Raw genomic sequence first — 24,273 nt, 5'->3', positions numbered from 1 at the left:
TATAACCTATTAAAAATTTATGTTTCTTATGTGTCTATGTTCACATGGGGAAAATATACAACTAAGATGTAATGGAATTTGGGGAAGGCATATTTTTTCTTTACACATTACCATCATTTACTTTTTTACTTTAATTAAATAAAAAGTGTTTGTTGAAGAGTTGTGAGTTTCCAGAAGTACTAAATTACCAAATAAAAGAGGTTTGGTAATGTTCTGTGGCTAAAAAACGCTTTGGCAGATTTAAGAGAAAAAGAAGTTATGACTACTTTTTTTTTTTTTTTTGGTGTGGACCATTTTTAAAATCTTTATTGAATTTGTTACAATATTGCTTCTGTTTTACGTTTTGGTTTTTTTTGGCCATGAGGCATGTGGGATCTTAGCTCCCTGAGGGGATCAAACCCACACCCCCTGCATTGGAGGGTGAAGCCTTAACCAGTGGACCGCCAGGGAAGTCCCATGACTACTTCTTTAGATTTAGAATCTTTACATTGATTCTTCTGTGAAATAATTGTTCCTCTGAATTTCATATTTTTCACTTGTTTTCAACATCTCTATATTTAGTCGTTAAACATTTTTGAATATGTAATACATTCACTATTCAAATCTCAAAATAATTAAAAATTATGCTTATCATTATAAGTCTTGCTCCACCCCTGCCCTTTCACTACTTATTTTCTTAGTTCTTATGTATCTCTAGATTTTACATTTTTTACATTTCTATGTAAATAAAAGACAAATATAAATATATATTCTTATTTCCCTCTTTTGTTACACTATATACACTGTTCTGTACTTTTTAAAATTCTAGGATACCTTGGCTTCCCTGGTGGCGCAGTGGTTAAGAATCCGCCTGCCAACGCAGGGGACATGGGTTCAAGCTCTGGTCCGGGAAAAACCCCACATGCTGCGGAGCAGCTAAGCCCGTGCGTCACAGCTACTGAGCCTGCGCTCTGGAGCCCGCGAGCCACAGCTACTGAAGCCCGCGTGTTGCAACTACTGAAGCCCACGTGCCTAGAGCCTGTGCTCCGCAGCAAGAGAAGCCACCGCAATGAGAAGCCCATGCTCGCCGCAACTAGAGGAAGCCCGCGAGCAGCAACGAAGACCCAATGCAGCCAAAAGAAATAAATTAAATAAATAAGTTTATTTTTTTTAAATTCTACGGTATCTTAGAGTTCTTTCTTACTGTATAGAAGGCTTCCTTGTTCTTTTGTTATTCTTACAGCTGCATAGTGTTCCATCACATGGATATATCATAATTTATATTTCCATTTCTCTGTTGATGGACACGTGTTATTTTCAAATTCATGCTATTACTAATGATGCTGCAATGAATGCCTTTGTAGATATATAATTTTATTCCCTGGCAGCTATACAAAATAGTACCAAAAATGCGATTATAGGGTCAGAGGGTAAATGCATGTGTAATTCGATGGATATTGTCAAATTCATCTCTGTAAGGGAGGTATCAATTTTTATTTCCACCAGCAATATATGAGGTTTTTGTCTCCCTAAGACGTGGTATGGCCCTGTTTTCTAATTAACAATCAAAGATGGTTTTATAGAATAGTAATCAGTGCATTTATAGGTCTTTTCAGTTTACACAGAGCTTTCTTGTCCATTATGTTAACATAATAACTAATATTTATTGAGCACTTACAAGCTATCAGGCGTTTTGGCGGACCTTATAGAGTAGTGGCTAAAAGCATCTTGGAGTCAAAACTAACCGAATCTGAAACTTAGCTCCAACATTTACTGACTATATGAGAAAGCACTTATGTACCTATTTCCTTATTTATAAAACTAGAAGGATTATAATGCACCTACTTCGGTAGGTGGTATTGTGTGGGTTAAATGCTAATACATGTAAAATACCCAAAACACTGTATGACACATATGAACAGTCAGTAAATGCTGTCACTGCTGTTCCTGAACATCTCTATGAATGAGGCAGTTCATATTGTTCCCACTTTGTATAGGAGTAATCTGATGTCCAGAGGAATTGGGTCACACATTTGGTAAGTGGTAGAGCCAGGATTTGAATATATCTGCTTCTTCCTCCTGTCTGATTCGGCAGCATTGGATATTCAGGTTTGGCCAGCATTGCAAGCATGTGCTGGGTGGTGGAGTTGTAAATGTTTAACAACCAGCTGGGACGGGAGGGCGGCATGTATGTATATACTGGGCTTCCTTCATCATGTGTGACTTGTGAGGTCAGAATGCTCTGTCTTGAAATTCTTAATGATTTTTGAACAAGAGTTCCTGCATTTTTATTTTGCACTGGGCACCAAAATCATGTAGTCAGTCCTGTGTCCATATATGTTATATGTGTATTATAACGTTCACTAATACGAAGAATGTGTAGCACAAAACTTACAAATAATAATAAAATACACGATACTTTTTATTATAAATTCCATATAGCCAGTTGATTCTAACAGTATGCTTTCTTTGATATTGTGTAGCCTCTGTGTGGTTGCATTGACCAATGAGTGTAGTTCCAACATGACTGTTGGTTGATATTATCTTTTTTTTTAAAAAAAAAAAATATGGGCTTCCCTGGTGGCACAGTGGTTAAGAATCCACCTGCCAATGCAAGGGACACGGGTTCAAGCCCTGGTCCAGGAGGATCCCACATGCTGCGGAGCAACTAAGCCCGGGCGCCACAACTACTGAGCCCGCGTGCCAAAACTACTGAGCCTGTGCTCTAGAGCCCGTGCTCCAGAACAAGAGAAGCCACTGCAATGAGAAGCCTGCACACCGCAATGAAGAGTGGGCCCCGCTTGCCACAACTAGAGAGAGCCCACAGCAATGAAGACCCAATGCAGCCAAAAATAAATAAATAAAATAAAATAATATATATATATATTTTAAAATATTTATTTAGGCTGTGCTGGGTCTTAGTTGCGGCTCGTGGGATCCTCGTTGTGGCATGCGGGATCTTTAGTTACGGCATGAGAACGCTTAGTTGCAGCATGCATGAAGGACCTAGTTCCCTGAACAGGGGTCAAACCCGGGTCCCCTGCATTGGGAACGCGGAGTCTTACCCACTGGACCACCAGGGAAGTCCCAGTATTATCTTTTACGTTAAGGAGTAGGTGGAAAGTGAAACAATCGAGATATATTGAACTTTGCTAGTTCGTCAATGACATGAATGGCTTCTTTGCTGAATTGGATAATATTCTAATACTGGAAGTATATTTCCTCAAATTTTTGCTGCTACTCAAAACGAAACAGCTACAGAGTTGACACACTTAAAATTTAATCTGGGCCTTCCCTGGTGGCGCAGTGGTTGAGAGTCCGCCAGCCGATGCAGGGGACGCGGGTTCGTGCCCGGGTCCGGGAAGATCTCACATGCCGCGGAGTGGCTGGGCCCGTGAGCCATGGCCGCTGAGCCTGCGCGTCCAGAGCCTGTGCTCCGCAACGGGAGACGCCACAGCACTGAGAAGCCCGCGTAACGCAAAGAAAAAAAAAAATTTAATCTGCATTATTAACTTTTCTCTGTCACTTTCTTAATTCCAGATGATGTACAAAACAATTATGAAGCATTTGCTGATTTGTGTGGTATGAATACTCCCATCATGGCAGATTTCAAACCACCAGCGGATATCACTGAATGAACAGGTAGGAAGAGATAAGCAACAGCACATCATTATGTAGTATTTCCACAATGCAGATAAAATAGACATAAATAACCTGAAGAGCATAAATGGTAAAGTGTAGTGAAATAATTAGGAAGTAATGAGTTTTGAGTATTTGTTACCTTGGCTTTTAATATAATGGATCTACTCGTAGGTTTGTATAATTGAATTTTTTTTTTTTTTTTTTTTTCAGTACGCGGGCCTCTCACTGTTGTGGCCTCTCCCGTTGCGGAGCACAGGCTCCGGACGTGCAGGCTCAGCGGCCACGGCTCACGGGCCCAGCTGCTCCGCGGCATGTGGGATCCTCCCGGACTGGGGCACGAACCCATGCCCCCTGCATCGGCAGGCGGACTCTCAACCACTGCGCCACCAGGGGAAGCCCTAATTTAATTTTTAATAATGGCTTTGCTTAATGACTGCTCACAAAATTCCTAAAAATTTAACAATTGGCTCTCTCCAGCCAGAACAAGCTACAGATACGGACCATAAGCTCCCAGAAGGCAGGAAATGGAGATACAAAGCTGGCCAACTGGTGGGTGGGGAGGAGGGCAGTTCTGTGCATGAATAAGTAAATAAATTAGAAGAAAGATAAAAAGGCAGTCAGGGCAGTATATGGAATATGCATAATAAAAAGTGGGAATTATTGCTGTTGTGATTATTACCAGAGCTAATAATTTCTTTTTTTAATTTTAGTTTAGCTTTTTAAAATTGAGTTATAGTTGATTTACAATATTGTGTTAGTTTCAGGTGTACAGCAAAGTGATTCAGATACATATGTATATATTCTTTTTCAGATTCTTTCCCATTATAGGTTATTACAAGATATTGAATATAGTTCCCTGTGCTGTACAGTAAATCCTTATTTATCTATTTTATATATAGTAGTGTGTATCTTTTAATCCCATACTCCTAATTTACCCCTCCCCCCCTTTCTCCTTGGTAACCATAAGTTTGTTTTCTGTTTCTGTGAGTCTGTTTCTGTTTTATAAAAAGTTCATTTGTATTATTTTTAAGATTCCCCATATGTGATATCATATAATATTTGTCTTTCTCTGTCTGACTTCACTTCGTATGATACTCTCTAGGTCCATTCATGTTGCTGCAAAAGGCAATATTTCATTCTTTTTATGGCTGAGTAATATTCCATTTTTCATATATCTTTATCCATTCATCAGTTGATGGACCTTTAGGTTGCTTCAATGTCTTGGCTAAGCTAATAATTTCCTAGACATCGTCATTTCCCATTTCAGAGCTTCGGTTTTCTCATTTGGAAAGGAAGTTTAATTACACCTTTCTTATCACCCTCAATGTGCTCCCTGATTTTTACCTGTTTTATTCACTGCTGCGTGCAATAGTAGGTGTTCAGTAAATGTTGCACACAGTAGGCGCTCAATAAATGCATGTTGCATGAAAAAAAATGAATGAGTCCTATTTCCGTGAGAGAAAGCTCTTGGTAAGTCGTAAAGCGACACGCATTCGTGGCCCTTCTTGAGATACTGAGTGAGGCTGTTTCCAGCAAGTCCGGGAGCAACTGCCACTCGCGGACCGCGGGGGAGAGGAGGGGCTGGACCGCTGGGTCGCTGCACTGTCCCGGCCCCGCCCCCGCCCCAAGCCCCGGCCCCGCCCTCAGCCTGGTCCCGCCCTCAACCCCGCCCCGGCCCAGGCCCGCGCAGCCGGTCCCTGTTTCCCGGCGGGCCTACAGTGGCGGGTGCCCAAGATGGTCGCTCCCGTAGCTGCGTAGAGGCGGCAGCGGTTCAGTCTCGGGCTGTAGGGCGAGGCGGGCGTCTGGAAGCGGTCCTCGCCCAGGTGACAGGAGGTCGGGGAGGTGCCGCCGGGCCTCGTGGGGTGCCAGGCCCGCTCGCTGCACTCCCCGGGCCCCGCCGCCTCCCTATCCCTGCCCCCGGGTGGAACCGAAGAAGGTCAGGTCCGCCGCCCCGCCTGTCCTCGCCTCAGGGCGGACGCTGTGTGTGGGTGGCTCACTGTTTAACATTGACTTCACCCAAGTGCATTCTCCATGGCGGCCTCGCAAGTCCCGGGGGAGAAGGTTAACATCCAGGCAGGAGAGACGGCCAAGGTCGGGGACAGGGACCTGCTGGGGAACGGCTGTCCGGAGCAGGACAGACCGCCGCAGCGCTCGTGGAGGCAGAAGTGCGCCTCCTATGTTCTGGCCCTGCGGCCCTGGAGCTTCAGTGCCTCACTCACCCCGGTGGCCCTGGGCAGTGCCCTGGCCTACAGATCCCAGGGCGTCCTGGATCCCAGGCTACTGGTGGGTTGTGCCGTAGCTGTCCTCGCTGTGCACGGGGCTGGCAACTTGGTCAACACTTACTACGACTTTTCCAAGGGCATTGACCACAAAAAGAGTGATGACAGGACCCTGGTGGACCGAATCTTGGAGCCCCAGGATGTCGTCCGGTTTGGAGTCTTCCTCTACACCTTGGGCTGTGTCTGTGCTGCTTGCCTGTACTACCTGTCCCCTCTGAAACTGGAGCACTTAGCTCTCATCTACTTCGGAGGCCTGTCTGGCTCCTTTCTCTACACAGGAGGTAAGAATTGGCCTGTTTGCTGTGCTGCAGGTCTTAGTTGCAGGTATTGGAAACTGCGGTTTGCATAGGAATTATAGGGTTAGTGGAGACATGTCAAAGGTTATTTTCTTTTTTCTTTGGCCGCACCGTGTGGCCTGCGGAACTCCCCCCACTCGGGATCCAACCGGCGCCCCCTGGGAGTGGAAGCTGGAGTCTTAACCACTAGACCACCAGGGAAGTCCTCAAAGGTTATTTTCTGAATTAGGCCACTTTATGCGAAATCTATAATGTTTGGGTCGTGTGGATTTGGGAGATAGCATTCCTGACTTGGCTTATGGTTGTTAGGAATAACTTATATATGGAAATTTTTTGTGTCTAGTTTCCACTGGTTGGTCATACCTTATAATGCCACAGGTTCAAATTTTAGTGTAATTAAATTTGAAAAGCTCAAATTATACACCTGATTATTTTCAGCTAGTTTGCTAGGTGATCCCTTGCAGCAGGCTGATTAAGGTAGTGATGGGCTGGTGGTTAAGCCCTATTTATTGAGCACCTATTATGTGCCAGGCTCTGTTCTATGTGAACACAGCAGTCAAGTCCCTGCCCTTGTGGAAGTGATTTTATATATCATGAGGAGAGACAGAAAATAAAAATAGTAAATTATGGGTAGGATGACCAACATCCTGGTTTGCTCAGCACTGAGTGTTCCTAAGATGTGGGGCTTTGGAAACCAGGAGAGTTCCTGGTAAGCCAGGATGAATTCGTACCTTGGTTACAGTACCTGAAAAGAAGATAAGTGCTATAGGGAAAAGAAGGAGAGCAAAGAAGGAGAGCCAGCTGTCTGCTTTAACTAGTTTGATCAGGGTAGGCCTCGTAAAGAAGGTAACATGTGAACAAAGATTGTAAGAGGTGACAGGTGAGGGAGTTGCCTGAGCAGATATCTGGAGGAAGAGTATCTTGGAACAGCAGTTGCCAAAGGCAGGAGTGTCCCTGAAGAGTTGGAGGAATAGCATGGAGTCCAGGGTGTGAATGAGGGAGAGAGTAAAAGGAGGAGAAGTAAGAGAAGTTCTTTGGGGGGGGGGCAGGGTGGCACAAAAATGCTGTAAGCTTTAATGTTTTAAAAGAATCACTCTGGCTAAGGTACTGAGAATGGATAAAGAGGGGTAAGGGTAGCAGCAGGAGCACCCAGAAGGAGGCTGTTGAGTAAACCAGGCAAGAGATGTCTGGTGGCTTGAATCAGGGTGGGAGTAGTGGAGAGGGACGTAGTCAGATTCTGAATTTATTTTGAAGGTAAACAGGGTTTGCTGATAGTTGGGATGTGAGGCAGGAGAGAAACAGAGAAATTAAACATAACTCTAAGGTTTTGTCCTGAGTAACTGGAATAGTGGTGTTGATGGCTAGTGAGAGAGAGAAGGTTGAAGATAGGCCTGTGGAGAGAAAGTTGAGAAACTGACTTTGGACATCTTAATGTATTAGATCTCCAAGGGGGTGTCACATTGATAGTTGGGTATGAGTCTGATTTCGGAGAAGAGGTCTGAGCTGGAGATAGAGACATTTGGGAGTCTTGCACGTAGATAAAGTTGTACGACTGGGGGAGATCCCGGAGCGGGGCAGTGTTGATAGACCTGAGGGTGAGCCCCGGGGCACTCCAACATTAAGAGGTGAGGAGAGTAGAAGGAAGGCAAAGGGAACTGCAGGGGCGCCTCTGGAGGAGAAAGAAGAGAAGCAAGAGACTATGGTATCCCGGCAGCCAATTGTAAAAAGTTCACTGAGGGAAGTCAGCAGGGCGCTGAAATAGAATGAATGTGTCAGGTAGTGGTGGATGGAGTAGGTCCTCTCTGTGAAGGGGACGCTTAAACTAAGACTTGACAGATAAGGAGCCAGCCACGGGCAGAATCGGGGTCTGATTTGGGTCCTTCAGGGATGAAGGAACAGCAAATGCGAATGTCCTGGAGTAGGGTAAGACTTGGCATCATTTAGGATCTGCTGAAAGGCCAGCGTGATCAAGAGGAAGACCGAGATGCAGCTGTCGGGGCAGGCAGGGGCTAGATCGCGCTGTCTCATAGGGCCTCAGTCTCCGCCGGTTCCGCCTCACTCCCAACCTCCAAGCCTAGTCCTTGGACCTCTCTTCTTTAGCTCCATTTACTCCCTTAGGGATTTTAGCCCGTCTCGTGTCTTCTATTGTCATCTATTAAGCTGGTGACAAATTTCTACCTCCAGACCAGATCTTTCCACTAAACCCCAAACTCAAATCCAACTTCTTACTCAGTAACTTCTCTGAGAGGTTACAGGCATCTCAAGCTTGACACGTCTGAGACCAAATTCCTCGTCTGCTCACGTAGGAATCTGCTCTACGCTCAGCTTTCCCCATATCACTCGATGGCAACTCCATCCTTCTCGTTCTTCAGGCTGAAGATCATGGGCATCATCCTTGACTCTTCTTTCTCACATCTTGCATCCAGACCATCAGCAAGTCCCGTTGACTCCACTTCTTTCTTTTTTTTTTTTTAAGATTTTTTTTTGAATTTTTGAATTTTATTTTTTTATACAGCAGGTTCTTACTAGTTATCCATTTAATACATATTAGTGTATACATGTCAATCCCAATCTCCCAATTCATCACATGCCCCCCCCACCCCCCAGCCGCTTTCTCCCCTTGGTGTCCATACGTTTGTTCTCTACTTCTGTGTCTCAGTTTCTGCCCTGCAAACCGGTTCATCTGTACCATTTTCCTAGGTTCCACATATATGCATTAATATATAATATTTGTTCTTCTGTACCATTTTCCTAGATTCCACATATATGCATTAATATATAATATTTGTTCTTCTGTACCATTTTCCTAGGTTCCACATATATGCATTAATATACAATATTTGTTCTTCTTTTTCTGACTAACTTCACTGTGTATGACAGTCTCTAGATCCATCCATGTCTCTACAAATGATCCAATTTCATTCCTTTTTATCGCTGAGTAATATTCCATTGTATATATGTACCACATCTTCTTCATCCATTTGTCTGTCAATGGGCATTTAGGTTGCTTCCATGTCCTGGCTACTGTAAATAGTGCTGCAATGACAATTAGGGTGCATGTGTCTTTTTGAATTATGGTTTCCTCTGGGTATATGCCCAATAGTGGGATTGCTGGGTCATATGGTAATTCTAATTTTATTTTTTTTTAATTTTTTTTTTATTTTTTTAACATCTTTATTGAGGTATAATTGCTTTACAATGGTGTGTTAGTTTCTGCTTTATAACAAAATGAATCAGTTATACATATACATATGCTCCCATATGTCTTCCCTCTTGCGTCTCCCTCCCTCCCACCCTCCCTATCCCACCCCTCCAGGCTGTCACAAAGCACCGAGCCAATATCCCTGTGCCATGCGGCTGCTTCCCACTAGCTATCTACCTTACTACGTTTGTTAGTGTGTATATGTCCATGACTCTCTCTCGCCCTGTCACCGCTCACCCTTCCCCCTCCCCATAACCTCAAGTCCGTTCTCCAGTAGGTCTGCATCTTTAGTCCTGTCTTACCCCTAGGTTCTTCATGACATTTTTTCCCCTTAAATTCCATGTATATATGTGTTAGCATACGGTATTTGTCTTTTTCTTTCTGACTTACTTCACTCTGTATAACAGACTCTAGGTCTATCCACCTCATTACAAATAACTCAATTTCGTTTCTTTTTATGGCTGAGTAATATTCCATTTTGTATATATGTGCCACATCTTCTTTATCCATTCATCCGATGATGGGCACTTAGGTTGTTTCCATCTCCGGGCTGTTGTAAATAGAGCTGCAGTGAACATTTTGGTACATGACTCTTTTTGAATTTTGGTTTTCTCAGGGTATATGCCCAGTAGTGGGATTGCTGGGTCATATGGTAGTTCTATTTGTAGTTTTTTAAGGAACCTCCATACTGTTCTCCATAGTGGCTGAACCAATTCACATTCCCACCAGCAGTGCAAGAGTGTTCCCTTTTCTCCACACCCTCTCCAACATTTATTGTTTCTAGATTTTTTTGATGATGGCCATTCTGACTGGTGTGAGATGATATCTCATTGTAGTTTTGATTTGCATTTCTCTAATGATTAATGATGTTGAACATTCTTTCATGTGTTTGTTGGCAGTCTGTATATCTTCTTTGGAGAAATGTCTATTTAGGTCTTCTGCCCATTTTTGGATTGGGTTGTTTGTTTTTTTGTTATTGAGCTGCATGAGCTGCTTGTAAATTTTGGAGAGTAATCCTTTGTCGGTTGCTTCATTTGCAAATATTGTCTCCCATTCTGAGGGTTGTCTTTTGGTCTTGTTTATGGTTTCCTTTGCTGTGCAAAAGCTTTGAAGTTTCATTAGGTCCCATTTGTTTATTTTTGTTTTTATTTGCATTACTCTAGGAGGTGGGTCAGAAAGGATCTTTCTGTGATTTATGTCATAGAGTGTTCTGCCTATGTTTTCCTCTAAGAGTTTGATAGTTTCTGGCCTTACATTTAGGTCTTTAATCCATTTTGAGCTTATTTTTGTGTGTGGTGTTAGGGAGTGATCTAATCTCATACTTTTACATGTAGCTGTCCAGTTTTCCCAGCACCACTTATTGAAGAGGCTGTCCTTTCTCCACTGTACATTCCTGCCACCTTTATCAAAGATAAGGTGTCCATACGTGTGTGGGTTTATCTCTGGGCTTTCTATCCTGTTCCATTGATCTGTGTTTCTGTTTTTGTGCCAGTACCATACTGTCTTGATTACTGTAGCTTTGTAGTATAATCTGAAGTCAGGAAGCCTGATTCCTCCAGCTCCTTTTTTTGTTCTCAAGATTGCTCTGGCTATTCAGGGTCTTTTGTGTTTCCATACAAATTGCGAAATTTTTTGTTCTAGTTCTGTGAAAAATGCCAGTGGTAGTTTGATAGGGATTGCATTGGATCTATAGATTGCTTTGGGTAGTAGAGTCATTTTCACAATGTTGATTCTTCCAATCCAAGAACATGGTATATCTCTCCATCTATTTGTATCATCTTTAAGTTCTTTCATCAGTGTCTTATAATTTTCTGCATACAGGTCTTTTGTCTCCTTAGGTAGGTTTATTCCTAGATATTTTATTCTTTTTGTTGCAGTGGTAAATGGGAGTGTTTTCTTGATTTCACTTTCAGATTTTTCGTCATTAGTATATAGGAATGCCAGAGATTTCTGTGCATTAATTTTGTATCCTGCTACTTTACCAAATTCATTGATTAGCTCTAGTAGTTTTCTGGTAGCATCTTTAGGATTCTCTATGTGTAGTATCATGTCATCTGCAAACAGTGACAGCTTTACTCTAATTTTAGTTTTTTAAGGAACCTCCATACTGTTCTCCATAGTGGCTGTATCAGTTTACATTCTCACCAACAGTGCCAGAGGGTTCCCTTTTCTCCACACCCTCTCCAGCATTTGTTGTTTGTAGATTTTCTGATGATGCCCATTCTAACTGGTGTGAGGTGATCCCTCATTGTAGTTTTGATTTGCATTTCTCTAATAATCAGTGATGTTGAGCAGCTTTTCATGTGCTTGTTGGCCATCTGTATGGAGAGATGTCTATTTAGGTCTTCTGCCCATTTTTGGATTAGGTTGTTTGATTTTTTAATATTGAGTTGCATGAGCTGTTTATATATTTTGGAGATTAATCCTTTGTCCGTTGACTCGTTTGCAAAAATTTTCTCCCATTCTGAGGGTTGTCTTTTCGTCTTGTTTGTAGTTTCCTTTGCTGTGCAAATGATTTTAAGTTTCATTAGGTCCCATTTGTTTATTTTTGTTTTTATTTCCATTGCTCTAGGAGGTGGATCAAAAAAGATCTTGCTGTGATTTATGTCAAAGAGTGTTCTTCCTATGTTTCCCTCTAAGAGTTTTATAGTGTCCGGTCTTACATTTAGGTCTCTAATCCATTTTGAGTTTATTTTCATGTATGGTGTTAGGGAGTGTTCCAATTTCATTCTTTTACATGTAGCTGTCCAGTTTTCCCAGCACCAATTATTGAAGAGACTGTGTTTTCTCCATTGTATATCCTTGCCTCCTTTGTCATAAATTAGTTAACCACAGGTGTGTGGGTTTATCTCTGGGCTTTCTATCCTGTTCCATTGATCTGTGTTTCTGTTTTTGTGCCAGTACCATATTGTCTTGATTACTGTAGCTTTGTAGTATAGTCTGAAGTCAGGGAGTCTGATTCCTCCAGCTCCGTTTTTTCCCCTCAAGACCGCTTTGGTTATTCGGGGTCTTTTGTGTCTCCACACAAATTTTGAGATTTTTTGTTCCAGTTCTGTAAAAAATGCCATTGGTAATTTGATAGGGATTGCATTGAATCTGTAGATTGCTTTGAGTAGTATAGTCATTTTCACAATATTGATTCTTCCAATCCAAGAACATGGTATATCTCTCCATCTGTTGGTATCATCTTTAATTTCTTTCATCAGTGTCTTATAGTTTTTTGCATACAGGTCTTTTCTCTCCCTAGGTAGGTTTATTCCTAGGTATTTTATTCTTTTTGTTGCAGTGGTAAATGGGAGTGTTTCCTTAATTTCTCTTTCAGATTTTTCATCATTAGTGTGTAGGAACGCAAGAGATTTCTGTGCATTAATTTTGTATCCTGCAACTTTACCAAATTCATTCATTAGCTCTAGTAGTTTTCTGGTGGCATCTTTAGGGTTCTCTATGTGTAGTATCATGTCATCTGCAAACAGTGACAGTTTTACTTCTTCTTTTCCAATTTGTATTCTTTTTATTTCTTTCTCTTCTCTGATTGCCGTGGCTAGGACTTCCAACACTATGTTGAATAATAGTGGTAGAGTGGACATCCTTGTCTTGTTCCTGATCTTAGAGGAAATGCTTTCAGTTTTTCACCATTGACAATAATGTTTGCTGTGCGTTTGTCGTATATGGCCTTTATTATGTTGAGGTAGGTCCCCTCTTTGCCCACTTTCTGGAGAATTTTTATCATAAATGGGTGTTGAATTTTGTCAAAAGCTTTTTCTGCATCTATTGAGATGATCATATGGTTTTTCTTCTTCAGTTTCTTAATATGGTGTCTCACATTGATTGATTTGCATATACTGAAGAATCCTTGCATCCCTGGGATAAATCCCACTTCATCATGGCATATGATCCTTTTAATGTGTTGTTGGATTCTGTTTGCTAGTATTTTGAGGATTTTTGCGTCTATATTCATGAGTGATATTGGTCTGTAATATTATTTTTTTGTAGTATCTTTGGTATTGGTATCAGGGTGATGGTGGCCTCATAGAATGAGTTTGGGAGTGTTCCTTCCTCTGCAATTTTTTAGAAGAGTTTGAGAAGGATGCGTGTTAGCTCTTCTCTAAATGTTTGATAGAATTCACCTGTGAAGCCATCGGGTCCTGGACTTTTGTTTGTTGGAAGATTTTTAATCACAGTTTCAATTTCATTACTTGTGATTGGTCTGTTCATATTTTCTATTTCTTCCTGGTTCAGTCTTGGAAGGTTATACCTTTCTAAGAATTTCTCCATTTCTTCCAGGTTGTCCGTTTTATTGGCATAGAGTTGCTTAGTCTCTCTACTAAGAGAGTGGTAGTTTCTTAGGATGCTTTGTATTTCTGTGGTGTCTGTTGTAACTTTTCCTTTTTCATTTCTAGTTTTATTGATTTGAGTTCTCTCCCTCTGTTTCTTGATGAGTCTGGCTAATGGTTTATCCATTTTGTTTATCTTCTCAAAGAACCAGCTCTTAGTTTTATTGATCTTTGCAATTGTTTTCTTTGTTTCTATTTCATTTATTTCTGCTCTGATCTTTATGATTCTTTCCTTCTACTAACTTTGGGTTTTGTTTGTTCTTCTTTCTCTAGTTCCTTTAGGTGTGAGATTAGATTGTTTATTTGAGATGTTTGTTGTTTCTTGAGGTAGGATTGCATTGCTATAAACTTCCCTCTTAGAACTGCTTTTGCTGCTTCCCATAGGTTTTGGATCATCCTGTTTTCATTGCCATTTGTGTCTAGGTATTTTTTGATTTCCTCTTTGAATTCTTCAGTGATCTCTTGGTTATTTAGTAACGTATTGTTTAGCCTCCAGGTGTTTGTGTTTTTTACGTTTTTTTCCCTGTAATTGATTTCTAATCTCATAGCATTGTGGTCAGAAAAGATGCTTGATATGATTTAACTTTTCTTAAATTTACTGAGGCTTGATCTGTGACCCAAGATGTGATCTATCCTGGAGAATGTTCCGTGCGCACTTGAGAAGAAAGTGTATTCTGCTGTTTTTGGATGGAATGTCCTATAAATATCAATTAAATCTATCTGGTCTATTGTGTCATTGAAAGCTTGTGTTTCCTTATTAATTTTCTGTTTGGATGATCTGTCCATTGGTGTAAGTGAGGTGTTAAAGTCCCCCACTATTATTGTGTTACTGTCGATTTCCTCTTTTATAGCTGTTAGCAGTTGCCTTATGTATTGAGGTGCTCCTATGTTGGGTGCATATATATTTATAATTGTTATATCTTCTTCTTGGATTGATCCCTTGATCATTATGTAGTGTCCTTCCTTGTCTCTTGTAACATTCTTTATTTTAAACTCTATTTTATCTGATATGAGTATTGCTACTCCAGCTTTCTTTTGATTTCCATTTGCATGGAATATCTTTTTCCATCCCTCAGTCTGTATGTGTCCCTAGGTCTGAAGTGGTTCTCCTGTAGACAGCATATATATGGGTCTTGTTTTTGTATCCATTCAGCGAGCCTGTGTCTTTTGGTTGGACCATTTAATCCGTTCACGTTTAAGGTAATTATTGATATGTATGTTCCTATTACCATTTTCTTAATTGTTCTGGGTTTGTTTTTGTAGGACCTTTTCTTCTCTTGTGTTTCCCACTTAGAGAAGTTCCTGTAGCATTTGTTGTAGAGCTGGTTTGGTGGTGCTGAATTCTTTTAGCTTTTGCTTGTCTGTAAAGCTTTTGATTTCTCCATCGAATCTGAATGAGATCCTTGCCGGGTAGAGTAATCTTGGTTGTAGGTTCTTCCCTTTCATCACTGTAAATATGTTATGCCACTCCCTTCTAGCTTGTAGAGTTTCTGAGAAATCAGCTGTTAACCTTATGGGAGTTCCCTTGTATGTTATTTGTCATTTTTCCCTTGCTGCTTTCAATAATTTTTCTTTGTCTTTAATTTTTGCCAATTTGATTACTATGTGTCTCAGCATGTTTCTCCTTGGGTTTATCCTGTATGCAACTCTGTGCTTCCTGGACTTGGGTGGCTATTTCCTTTCCCATGTTAGGGAAGTTTTCGACTATAATCTCTTCAAATATTTTCTCAGGTCTTTCTGTCTCTCTTCTCCTTCTGGAACCCCTATAATGTGAATGTTGTTATGTTTAATGTCCCAGAGGTCTCTTAGGCTGTCTTCATTTCTTTTCATTCTTTTTTCTGTATTCTGTTCTGCAGCAGTGAGTTCCACCATTCTGTCTTCCAGGTCCCTTATCTGTTCTTCTGCCTCAGTTATTCTGCTATTGATTCCTTCTAGTGTATTTTTAATTTCAATTATTGTTTGTTCATCTATGTTTGTTTGTTCTTTAATTCTTCTAGGTCTCTGTTAAATATTTCTTGCACCTTCTCGATCTTTGCCTCCATTCTTTTTCCGAGGTCCTGGATCATCTTGACTATCATTATTCTGAATTCTTTTTCTGGAAGGTTGCCTATCTCCACTTCGTTTAGTTGTTTTTCTGGGGTTTTATCTTGTTCCTTCATCTGGTACATAGCCCTCTGCCTTTTCATCTTGTCTATCTTTCTGTGAATGTGGTTTTTGTTCCACAGGCTGCAGGATTGTAGCGATTCCGCTTCTAACATGCACTTGGGACTGGACCACTTCTCGTCACTTCCCACCACTACCCCTGTCATCTCCCTCAATTATTGCGGCTGATTCTTTACCCGTCTCTGTCCCTTTTCCTTGTCCCTTTCCCAGAGCTCCCAGATCAGCAGCCAGAGTAATCCTGCAGCTGTGTCAGTCGCCTGCTCAAAACTCTCCAGTGGCTCCCACCTCATTAGAGTAAAGGCCAGGGTCTTTACAGTGACCCCCAGGGCCTGACATTATCTGCTCCACCCGCAATTCCCCACAACTCTCTGACCTGCTCTCCTCTTCACCATGCTCCAGCCACACTGCCCTGCTAGCTGTTTCTGGAACACGCCAGGCATGCTCCTGCCTCAGGTCCTTTGAGATGCTGTTTCCTCTGTTTAGAACGCTCTTCCCCCATCTGTGTGTATGATTTGCTTTCTAACTGCCACCCATTTGCTCTAATGTCAGCTTCTACCCTATTTAAAATTACAAAACAATAACAATATTTTTCTGCAGCAGCTGAAAAAAATAAAATAAAATCACACACACACCCTGTGTCTCCCCTACAGTGCCTTCCCTATTGCTCTCCTCTGCTTTTTCTTCATAGCACATATTACATTCTAACCACATAAAGTACTTACTTTGTTAATTATCTTCCCCCTTAGACTGTAAACTCCCTGGGGGTAGGGATTTTAGTCTCTTTGTTCTCTCCATCATGCCCAGAACAGTGCCTGGCCAGTAGTCAGTACTTAATATTTATTGAATGAACAAATGGGGACACACTGAAATGTATTGAGCAGCGTAATGACATAATCTGATTTATGTTTTTTTAACATTGACTTTTATCGATATATAGTTGACGTATGGTGAAATGCATGGATCTTAAGCGTTATAGTTTGATGAATTTTGACAATTACATACAGCTGTATAACCCATACCCCTACCATAATACAGAACATTTCTGTCACCCCCAAAAGCTTCCTTGTGCTTTTTCCCTGTCAACCCCACTCTTCCCACCCCATCTAGAGGCCACCACTGTTGCGTGGTCTAGAACATCATGTAAATGGAATCATTCAGCATGAATTCTTGTGCCTGTTTTTGAGTTTCGTTGTGTTGTCATGTGTATCAGCAGTTCCTTTGCATCACTGAGAGGTAGCCATTGTATGGACGTACCACAATTTGTTTATCCATTATCCTGTTCAGTGACTTTCGGATTATTTCCATATGTTGGCTATTACGACTGAACATTCATATTCAAGTCTTCTGTGGATATTTGTTTTCATTTTTCTTGGGTAACTGCCTAGGAATCGCATTACTGGGTCAGAGGGTAGATGATGTTTAACTTTATGAGAAGCTGCCGAAGTGTTTTCTGAGGTGGTTCTACTGCTTTACCTCCCACCAGCGAGGCACGAGAGTTCCAGTTACTCCACATCCTTTTGATGCCAACATTTTGATTTATGTGTTAAGAAATTCATTCTGGCCGCTGTGTGGAGAGCTGGCCCACTGTGCTGGCTCATGTGGAAAATGGTGTTGGGAGGAGGGGAGTGCCTAAAAGGAAACTCCCAGGTGGGCCACATCTCTGAATCAGGTGGAGCACATGAGCCTTGGGTCGGACGCTCAGGAAACAGGGCTTTCTGCTCAAGGGCTTTGTCATTTTCTGGTGTCAGATAACCTCAAGAAGCTTTGCTTACGTTGTTTTTTGCCAGGCGATCTAAGGTGGTGTTCTTGGGTACTCTTGCCAGAGGTCAAGAGCCCCGAAGTCTGCCTGGAGATCTGAGAAAAAATGCAGAAGAAGAGCAGACAGCTGGTGGAGAAATTTGCTAGATTGGTGCTGGGAGCATTCCTGCCTGGCATCTTCCTTGGGCAGGGGTAGTTGCCTAAACGTGTGAGATACCGCACGAGACATCGATTTCCTAATTTAGAATTGGAGCCGAGGTGCTGCTTCAGAGACCTTCCTCCTGGAGGGCATGTCCTCAGACAACCAAATTATTTATCAAAACACTGCCTGGGGGGTACAGAATTAGTTTGCTGTGTGTTGGGGGTATCAGGGGCCATGCCTGTTATACCCTTTCCTGGAGATGCTTCCTTCCAAAGAATCAAGGGTGGTCATTTAGCACTAAAGGATCCCAACCACTAGGTGTGGAGGTAAACTTGGGCTGCATCTTGTTCTTTGGCTACCATGCTTTTAGATCTGTTACAGATCATTGTCCCTTATCGTTTTAGGCTGTTTAAAATGCAATTGATGACCGAATAGTTTTTTTTTAAAATTTTCTGATCCCGAGGCCATGCCTTGGTAGCTTGATTAGATCAGAGGTTTCCCAAGCTTCCGTAGCAATATATGTGTGGATCACCTCTTTGAGTGGGTGTCTCTCACCCTTTCCGTGCTGCTTTGCGTGTTTCAATCCAAGTGGGACATTTTTCATGACCTTGGTTCCAAATTTCAGGTGCTTGTTACTGTAGCTCTGGGTTCAGCTCATCCTTTGTGTCAAGCACTGGGGAGCCAGCTGTTAACTGGCCAGACACAAGGCCCTGCCCTCACTGAAACCTACAGCTTAGTGGGAGAGACAGAGATTAAGAATTAGAAGTGTGGGAATTCCCTGGTGGTCCAGCGGTTAGGACTCTGAGCTTCCACTGCAGGGGGCACGGGTTCCATCCCTGGTCGGGGAACTAAGATCCCGCCTGCCACACAGTGCCGTCAAAAAAAAAAACAAAACTAGAAGTGTGATGGACTTTATGAAAGTGGAAGTCAGGGTGCTGTGGGGCACACTGCAAGGGGAACCAAATGTGGTCTAGGGCCGAGGAAGGCTGCCTTGAGGAATGGTCTTCAAAGTCTTGAAGGATGAGTAGAAGTTAGCCAGGCAAGGAGTCAGGGTCGGGGGAGTGTCTGAAGGCCCTGAGGAACTGAAAGAAGTATGTGTGGCGAGGGGAGGTGGGCTCAAAGTCAGGCAGGAGGGAGGCAGGGCAGGGCCAGAGGTGAGCTAGGTGGAAGATCTGGGGCTCTTTTATCCGGAGGACAACTTGTTGATAAGGGTTTTCAGGTGTATGTTGGGGGAGGGGCATGACTAGCTTAGTATTTCGAGAGGATCATGTTGGCTGCATCGTGGAGATGTGATTAGGAATGGGGAGGGGAGGTGGTTATGAGAATAGAAGCTGAGGGATCAGTTGGGAGGGTGTTGCCGTATTCCAGGCATAAGATGACTTTGACGTGGATTTGGGGATGGAGCATTGGGGATGGAGAAACTGGGCCAGTTGGAAAGATGGGGATTAGACAGGATTTGAAGTAGATTAGCAGTATGGGAGGAAAAGTTAGGGATTACTTAGTGTTGTAACTCCATGGGCACCAGAGAGGAGAAGCAGTGTTGTAAGTTCCCTGTCTTAGCTGTTTTACTCATTATGTGGGTGAAAGTTGCTCTGTGTGGCGTTTGGGAACCCTGAACTTTTGCTGAGATTAACGAGATTCTCAGAACCAGAAGATGCTTCCAGAGGTTGTGGCTGAAAAGTAAGAGGCTGGGGTGGATATTCCGTGAGGGGCTGATCTCAGGGCATTCCTGACAGAAGCAGTGTCTGGCAGGGGTTGGTGGAGGATGAAAGAAACGCAAGCCCTGGACCGTAAGACCTGTGAGATCCTTCACGGGCTCTCCCGTTGAACTGTCTGTGACTTGGAACCCCCTGCTCTTTTTTCAACTTTTTTCAATTTTTTATACAGTTTTTAAAGGTTACCTTCCACTTACATTTATTACAAAATACTGGCTGTATTCCCCGTGTTGTACAACACATCCTTGAGCCCATCTTACACCCAGTAGTTTGTACCTCCCACTTCCCACCCTGTTTTGCCCCTCTACCCTCTTCCCCACTGGTAGCCACTAGTTTGGGAGGCCCCCGCTCTTTGTGGCAGGGCTTTGTTGGGGGACAGCAGGAAGGAAAACTCGGGGATGACTCTGAGACTGAACTGGGTGCTAAACGATTAGTCTTCTCTGTCCCTCTGTGCCACTGGAGAAAAAAGTCAGATTTTGCTCTGGAGGAGAGGGGAGTGCAACCACTGCCCCGCTTCACAGCCTAAGAATATGCCCCGTGCAGCCACAGCAGCCTGCCTTTTGACTGCCGCAGTTTCCAGCCCCTGACCTCACAGCAGCTCTCTGTGTTTTCTGGCCTAGGAATTGGATTCAAGTACCTGGCTCTGGGAGACCTCATCATCCTCATCACTTTTGGCCCGCTGGCTGTGATGTTCGCCTACGCCGTCCAGGTGGGGTCCCTGGCGGTCTTCCCGCTGGTCTACGCCATCCCCCTCGCCCTTAGCACCGAGGCCATCCTCCATTCCAACAACACCAGGGACATGGAGTCCGACCAGGAGGCTGGCATCGTCACGCTCGCCATCCTCATTGGCCCCACTCTCTCCTACGTGCTCTACAACACGCTGCTCTTCCTGCCCTACTTGATCTTCAGCATCCTGGCTGTGCACTGCAGCATCAGCCTGGCGCTGCCCCTGCTCACCATTCCCATGGCCTTTTCCCTTGAGAGACAGTTCCGAAGCCAGACTTTCAACAAACTGCCCCAGAGGACTGCCAAACTCAACCTTCTGCTGGGCCTCTTCTACGTTTCCAGCATCATTCTGGCACCGGCAGGCAGTCTGCCCAAACTCTAAGGGGACCAGTAGCCGCACGCCACAACATGTCCCCCCTTTCTCAGAATGTGTTGAAGGCAGAGCGTCTGAGGAGGGAAGGTGATTTGGCAGTGAGGGGCTGAAGGATGGCTTGTGAACGCCCACCTTTTTTTATTATTACATTCTTAAAGAGAATGTTTTGTTTTTGTTATTTTATTCCATTTTATGGGGACTCTTGAAACCACTCTGGTGTCAGAACGAGGTAAATTGGACGCATGGCCCTTGTTTTATTTATAATTTCCACTAGAGGGTGATGTCAGGTCACTTTTAGTGGGCTACGATGCCCTAAGACTTGGTGAAGGAACCGCGCAGACTGGCCTCCTGTCCTGAAAGAGCCATAGTAACTGGACCGAGTGTCCTCTGCTCTTTTGGTCTGGTTTTACGCTACCTTGAGAGAGAAAGTCCCTCATTAACAGCCCGACTGGGCTCTAGGCTTTTTGCCTAAATTGTGATTCAGACCCTTTTGTCCTCACTTCACTTATTGCCACAGTTGAGGAAAAGCATCAGATCACCCTGCAGCAGGACAGTGGAGCAGAGCGCTTGGAAGGAAAAAAACAAAAACAAAAACATAACACCTTGGAGGCAGCTGAGAAAATCACTCTGCTTTTGGATAGAAACTGGTAGGGCGGCTGGTTTCCCCTTGTAGAGCCCACTGGCATGACAGGAAGGACTCCCAGCCCTTTCAGTAACTCGCAGCGCTCTGAAGTTAAGGCCCTGGCTGTCCTTGCCGACTACTGAAGGCCCACAAGGCCGCTTCTTCGCCTGCCCCCATCGTGTTTCCTCGCACTCCCCTATGCCCGCCCTCCATTTCTTTCAGGTCCCCATTTGTGTGTCTCCCATCCGTGGAGCCCTGCTGTTTGGGCAGCAGCTTAGCAACTGAGTCAGGGATGGTTGCCCCTGTCCACAGAACCAGAGGAAGAGCAGACCAAGGACAGCAGCTCCTCCATGAGTGAATAAGCCAATGGTCAAACAGTCCTGACCCTGTTCAGCGAAAATGACAGGCTCATCAGTGAGGACACTGCATCCTCCTCCTTGAGGACAGATATACAATACTGACCCGGCTTTTCCCAAAGGCTTCAGTTGCCTTGTGCAGAGATAGTTTGTACCCAGGATGGGGGAATTCCAGCATTGATCAAAGCTGCCTCTTGTTTCAGTGTCTGTGAAGTATAACTTCTGGGCTAGAATTGCTTGGTTGCATTGGGTCCAAGACCAAAATAGATTGAGACCATCGTCATCATGCTTTTCTGTTGTGATTATAGCCATTCTGATAGGCATTTCAGGGTCTTGGCCTGCAGAAAATGACATCAGAACTAGCTCTTAATCCTTAAAATCAGGCCACTTATGATTTGGCTCCTTGAGTTAGAATTGGGCAGCTTACTTGGAAAAACATACTTGGAAATTGCAGAAGTTCCTGTAAAGTCAAAGGTGGTTTGTCTGTAGAGTTCCAGAATCTTCAAATAGTGGTCAGAGCCCAGTAATGAGGAAAAGGAGGACAGCCCTCTCTCCTGGCTGTCTTCTCCCAGCACCATTTTTGTTTTATGCCAGGCTAGTGGCATTTTGGTGCTCACAGGAGTCCTGCCTTCAAAGAGACAAGCTTTTCGGGCTCCTTCCCAGCAGGCCATTGTCACATAAGGCTCACCCCTGAGGCCGTCGGACCGAGAGCTCCCTGCGTCCACAGACCAGACCACCTTGGTAAGCCCTCCCTTCGGGGGTGTCAGTTAGCCTCTGCACTATGTTCTGGTGCAGGGTTTTTTTTGTTTTTGTTTTTGTTTTTGCGGTACGCGGGCCTCTCACTGTTGTGGCCTCTCCCGTTGTGGAGCACAGGCTCTGGATGCTCAGGCTCAGCGGGCATGGCTCACGGGCCCAGCTACTCCGCGGCATGTGGGCTCCTCCTGGACCGGGGCACGAACCCGTGTCCCCTGCATCGGCAGGCGGACTCTCAACTACTGCCCCACCAGGGAAGTCCCTGGTGCAGGTTTTAATGCATATTTTTATATATAAATCTTTCTAAAAGGCCAAATTTGATGCCAGGTTTTATATGCAGGTCACTATAATTTGTATTACATCCCCTGATTCAATGAAGGTTTTCTTTAGACTTGTTAATAAACAAATTTTTTTGATTAAAAAAGGAAAATGCTTATCAGTGGTCTGGCTTCCCATTTCCCTGTGCTCTCTCCTGCTGCTTGCCTCATCGTCTGCTTGTGAACTCTGATTCATAAACCTCAGGAGACCAGCGCGGGCACATTCAGTGGGGAGGGGGTGGGGCGCCTGATCTTTGGCGGTGAGTTTGACCAGATTTGATGAGCCCTTAGGAGAGACAGTAGGGATTTGCCAAGAGCCAGGCAGGCCAGATTAACCTTGTTTCCTTCTGTCGTTTCCTACTTTCATTTTTCTCGAGCAGGTCACTGCTGATAGATTGGGAACGTGCAGCAGATAGAGGACATTTGGGTTTCTGCTGGGCATTTGACGGTATGTCCTCATGAACACAGCAGAGATACGTGGCATGGATAATAGTCTAGTTAGGTGAATTTCTGGGAGACTGAAAAGGCTGCTTTGATGTGTGAAAGGAAAACTTTGCCATGAGTAAATACAGTAAGTCCCCTACATTCAGAACAAGTTCCATTCCGAGAGCGCGTTCGTAAGTCCAATTTGTTCCTAAATCCAACAGAGTTAGCTTAGGTACCCAGCTAACACGATCGGCTATATAGTACTGTACTGTAATAGGTTTATAATACTTTTCACACAAATAATACATAACAAACACAAAAAAGCAAACCTTTTTAATCTTACAGTACAGTACCTTGAAAAGTACAGTAGTACCAGCTACATCACCACTGCTTTTACGCTTGCTTCTGGACATCCTGGGCTTGAGATAAAGATACTGTACTACTGTACTCTATACGGTACTGTACAGTAAAGTACACAAGAGCACAACCACCTGTCGAGGATGCATGCACATGACAGTGTACGCCAGACATATGAACTAACTTACGTGATTGGACACGCGTCCGCATCTTTGAAAGTTCGCAGCTTGAAGGTTCGTGTGTAGGGGACTTACTATATAAGCAATACACTTGGGTCCCCCAAACCAAATATATTGGATTGGCCAAAAAGTTCGTTTGGGGTTTTCCAGCTGATGGGAAAACCGGAACGAACTTTTTGGCCAACCCAATATAACATCAGAAGGGGAAGATCCATGGAGTGAGAGCCGCAGATATGGTGGGTGTTGATGACTCTGCAGTAGAGCATCACATGCCTTTGTTTCTGTGAGTCAGACTTATTCTGCTCCCCAATGGGGGTGGCTGGAAATGCAGCCTTATTCACCTCTTGGGCCTGCTTCTGTCTCCCTGGGACCACCCAGGACCCCTGGGCCTCTGTGGGGCAGAAGCCAGAGATGGGTCCTTGCTCCATGGGCTCGCTGTCTGTAAGGTTGCGTCCCTGCTGCTTCCTGCTGGGGCTCGGCCCTGGAATCTACCCTTGTTTCTTGGATACTCTGCGCTAGAAGGGTTCAAAATGCCCGAAAGCAGCCTTCCTTGCCGAGTACCGTGGGCCTGGAGAGCCCTTGTCCCTGTCACTGCATCCCCATTTCTGCCCAGTTTTGGCAGAAGCTCCCACTTTCTCTGTGAACTACCTCATC

At 43.8% G+C, this 24,273-nt stretch overlaps 1 protein-coding gene across 1 annotated transcript; it reads left to right on the top strand.

The window, feature by feature from the left end:
* Positions 1–5,379: 5,379 nt before the first annotated feature.
* UBIAD1 (UbiA prenyltransferase domain containing 1) lies at positions 5,380–21,203 on the top strand. The gene is made up of 2 exons (XM_082856802.1): positions 5,380–6,181; positions 20,131–21,203. Exons 1-2 carry the CDS (start codon positions 5,653–5,655, stop codon positions 20,616–20,618), a joined length of 1,017 nt encoding a protein of 338 aa, XP_082712928.1. The 5' UTR covers positions 5,380–5,652; the 3' UTR covers positions 20,619–21,203.
* Positions 21,204–24,273: the final 3,070 nt, after the last annotated feature.

The sequence above is a fragment of the Leucopleurus acutus genome, assembly GCF_964270905.1.
Source record: "Leucopleurus acutus genome assembly, chromosome: 2".
Taxonomy (NCBI): domain Eukaryota; kingdom Metazoa; phylum Chordata; class Mammalia; order Artiodactyla; family Delphinidae; genus Leucopleurus; species Leucopleurus acutus.
Note: the sequence above shows the minus strand (reverse complement) of the source record. Positions and strands in the feature narration are given on the sequence as shown.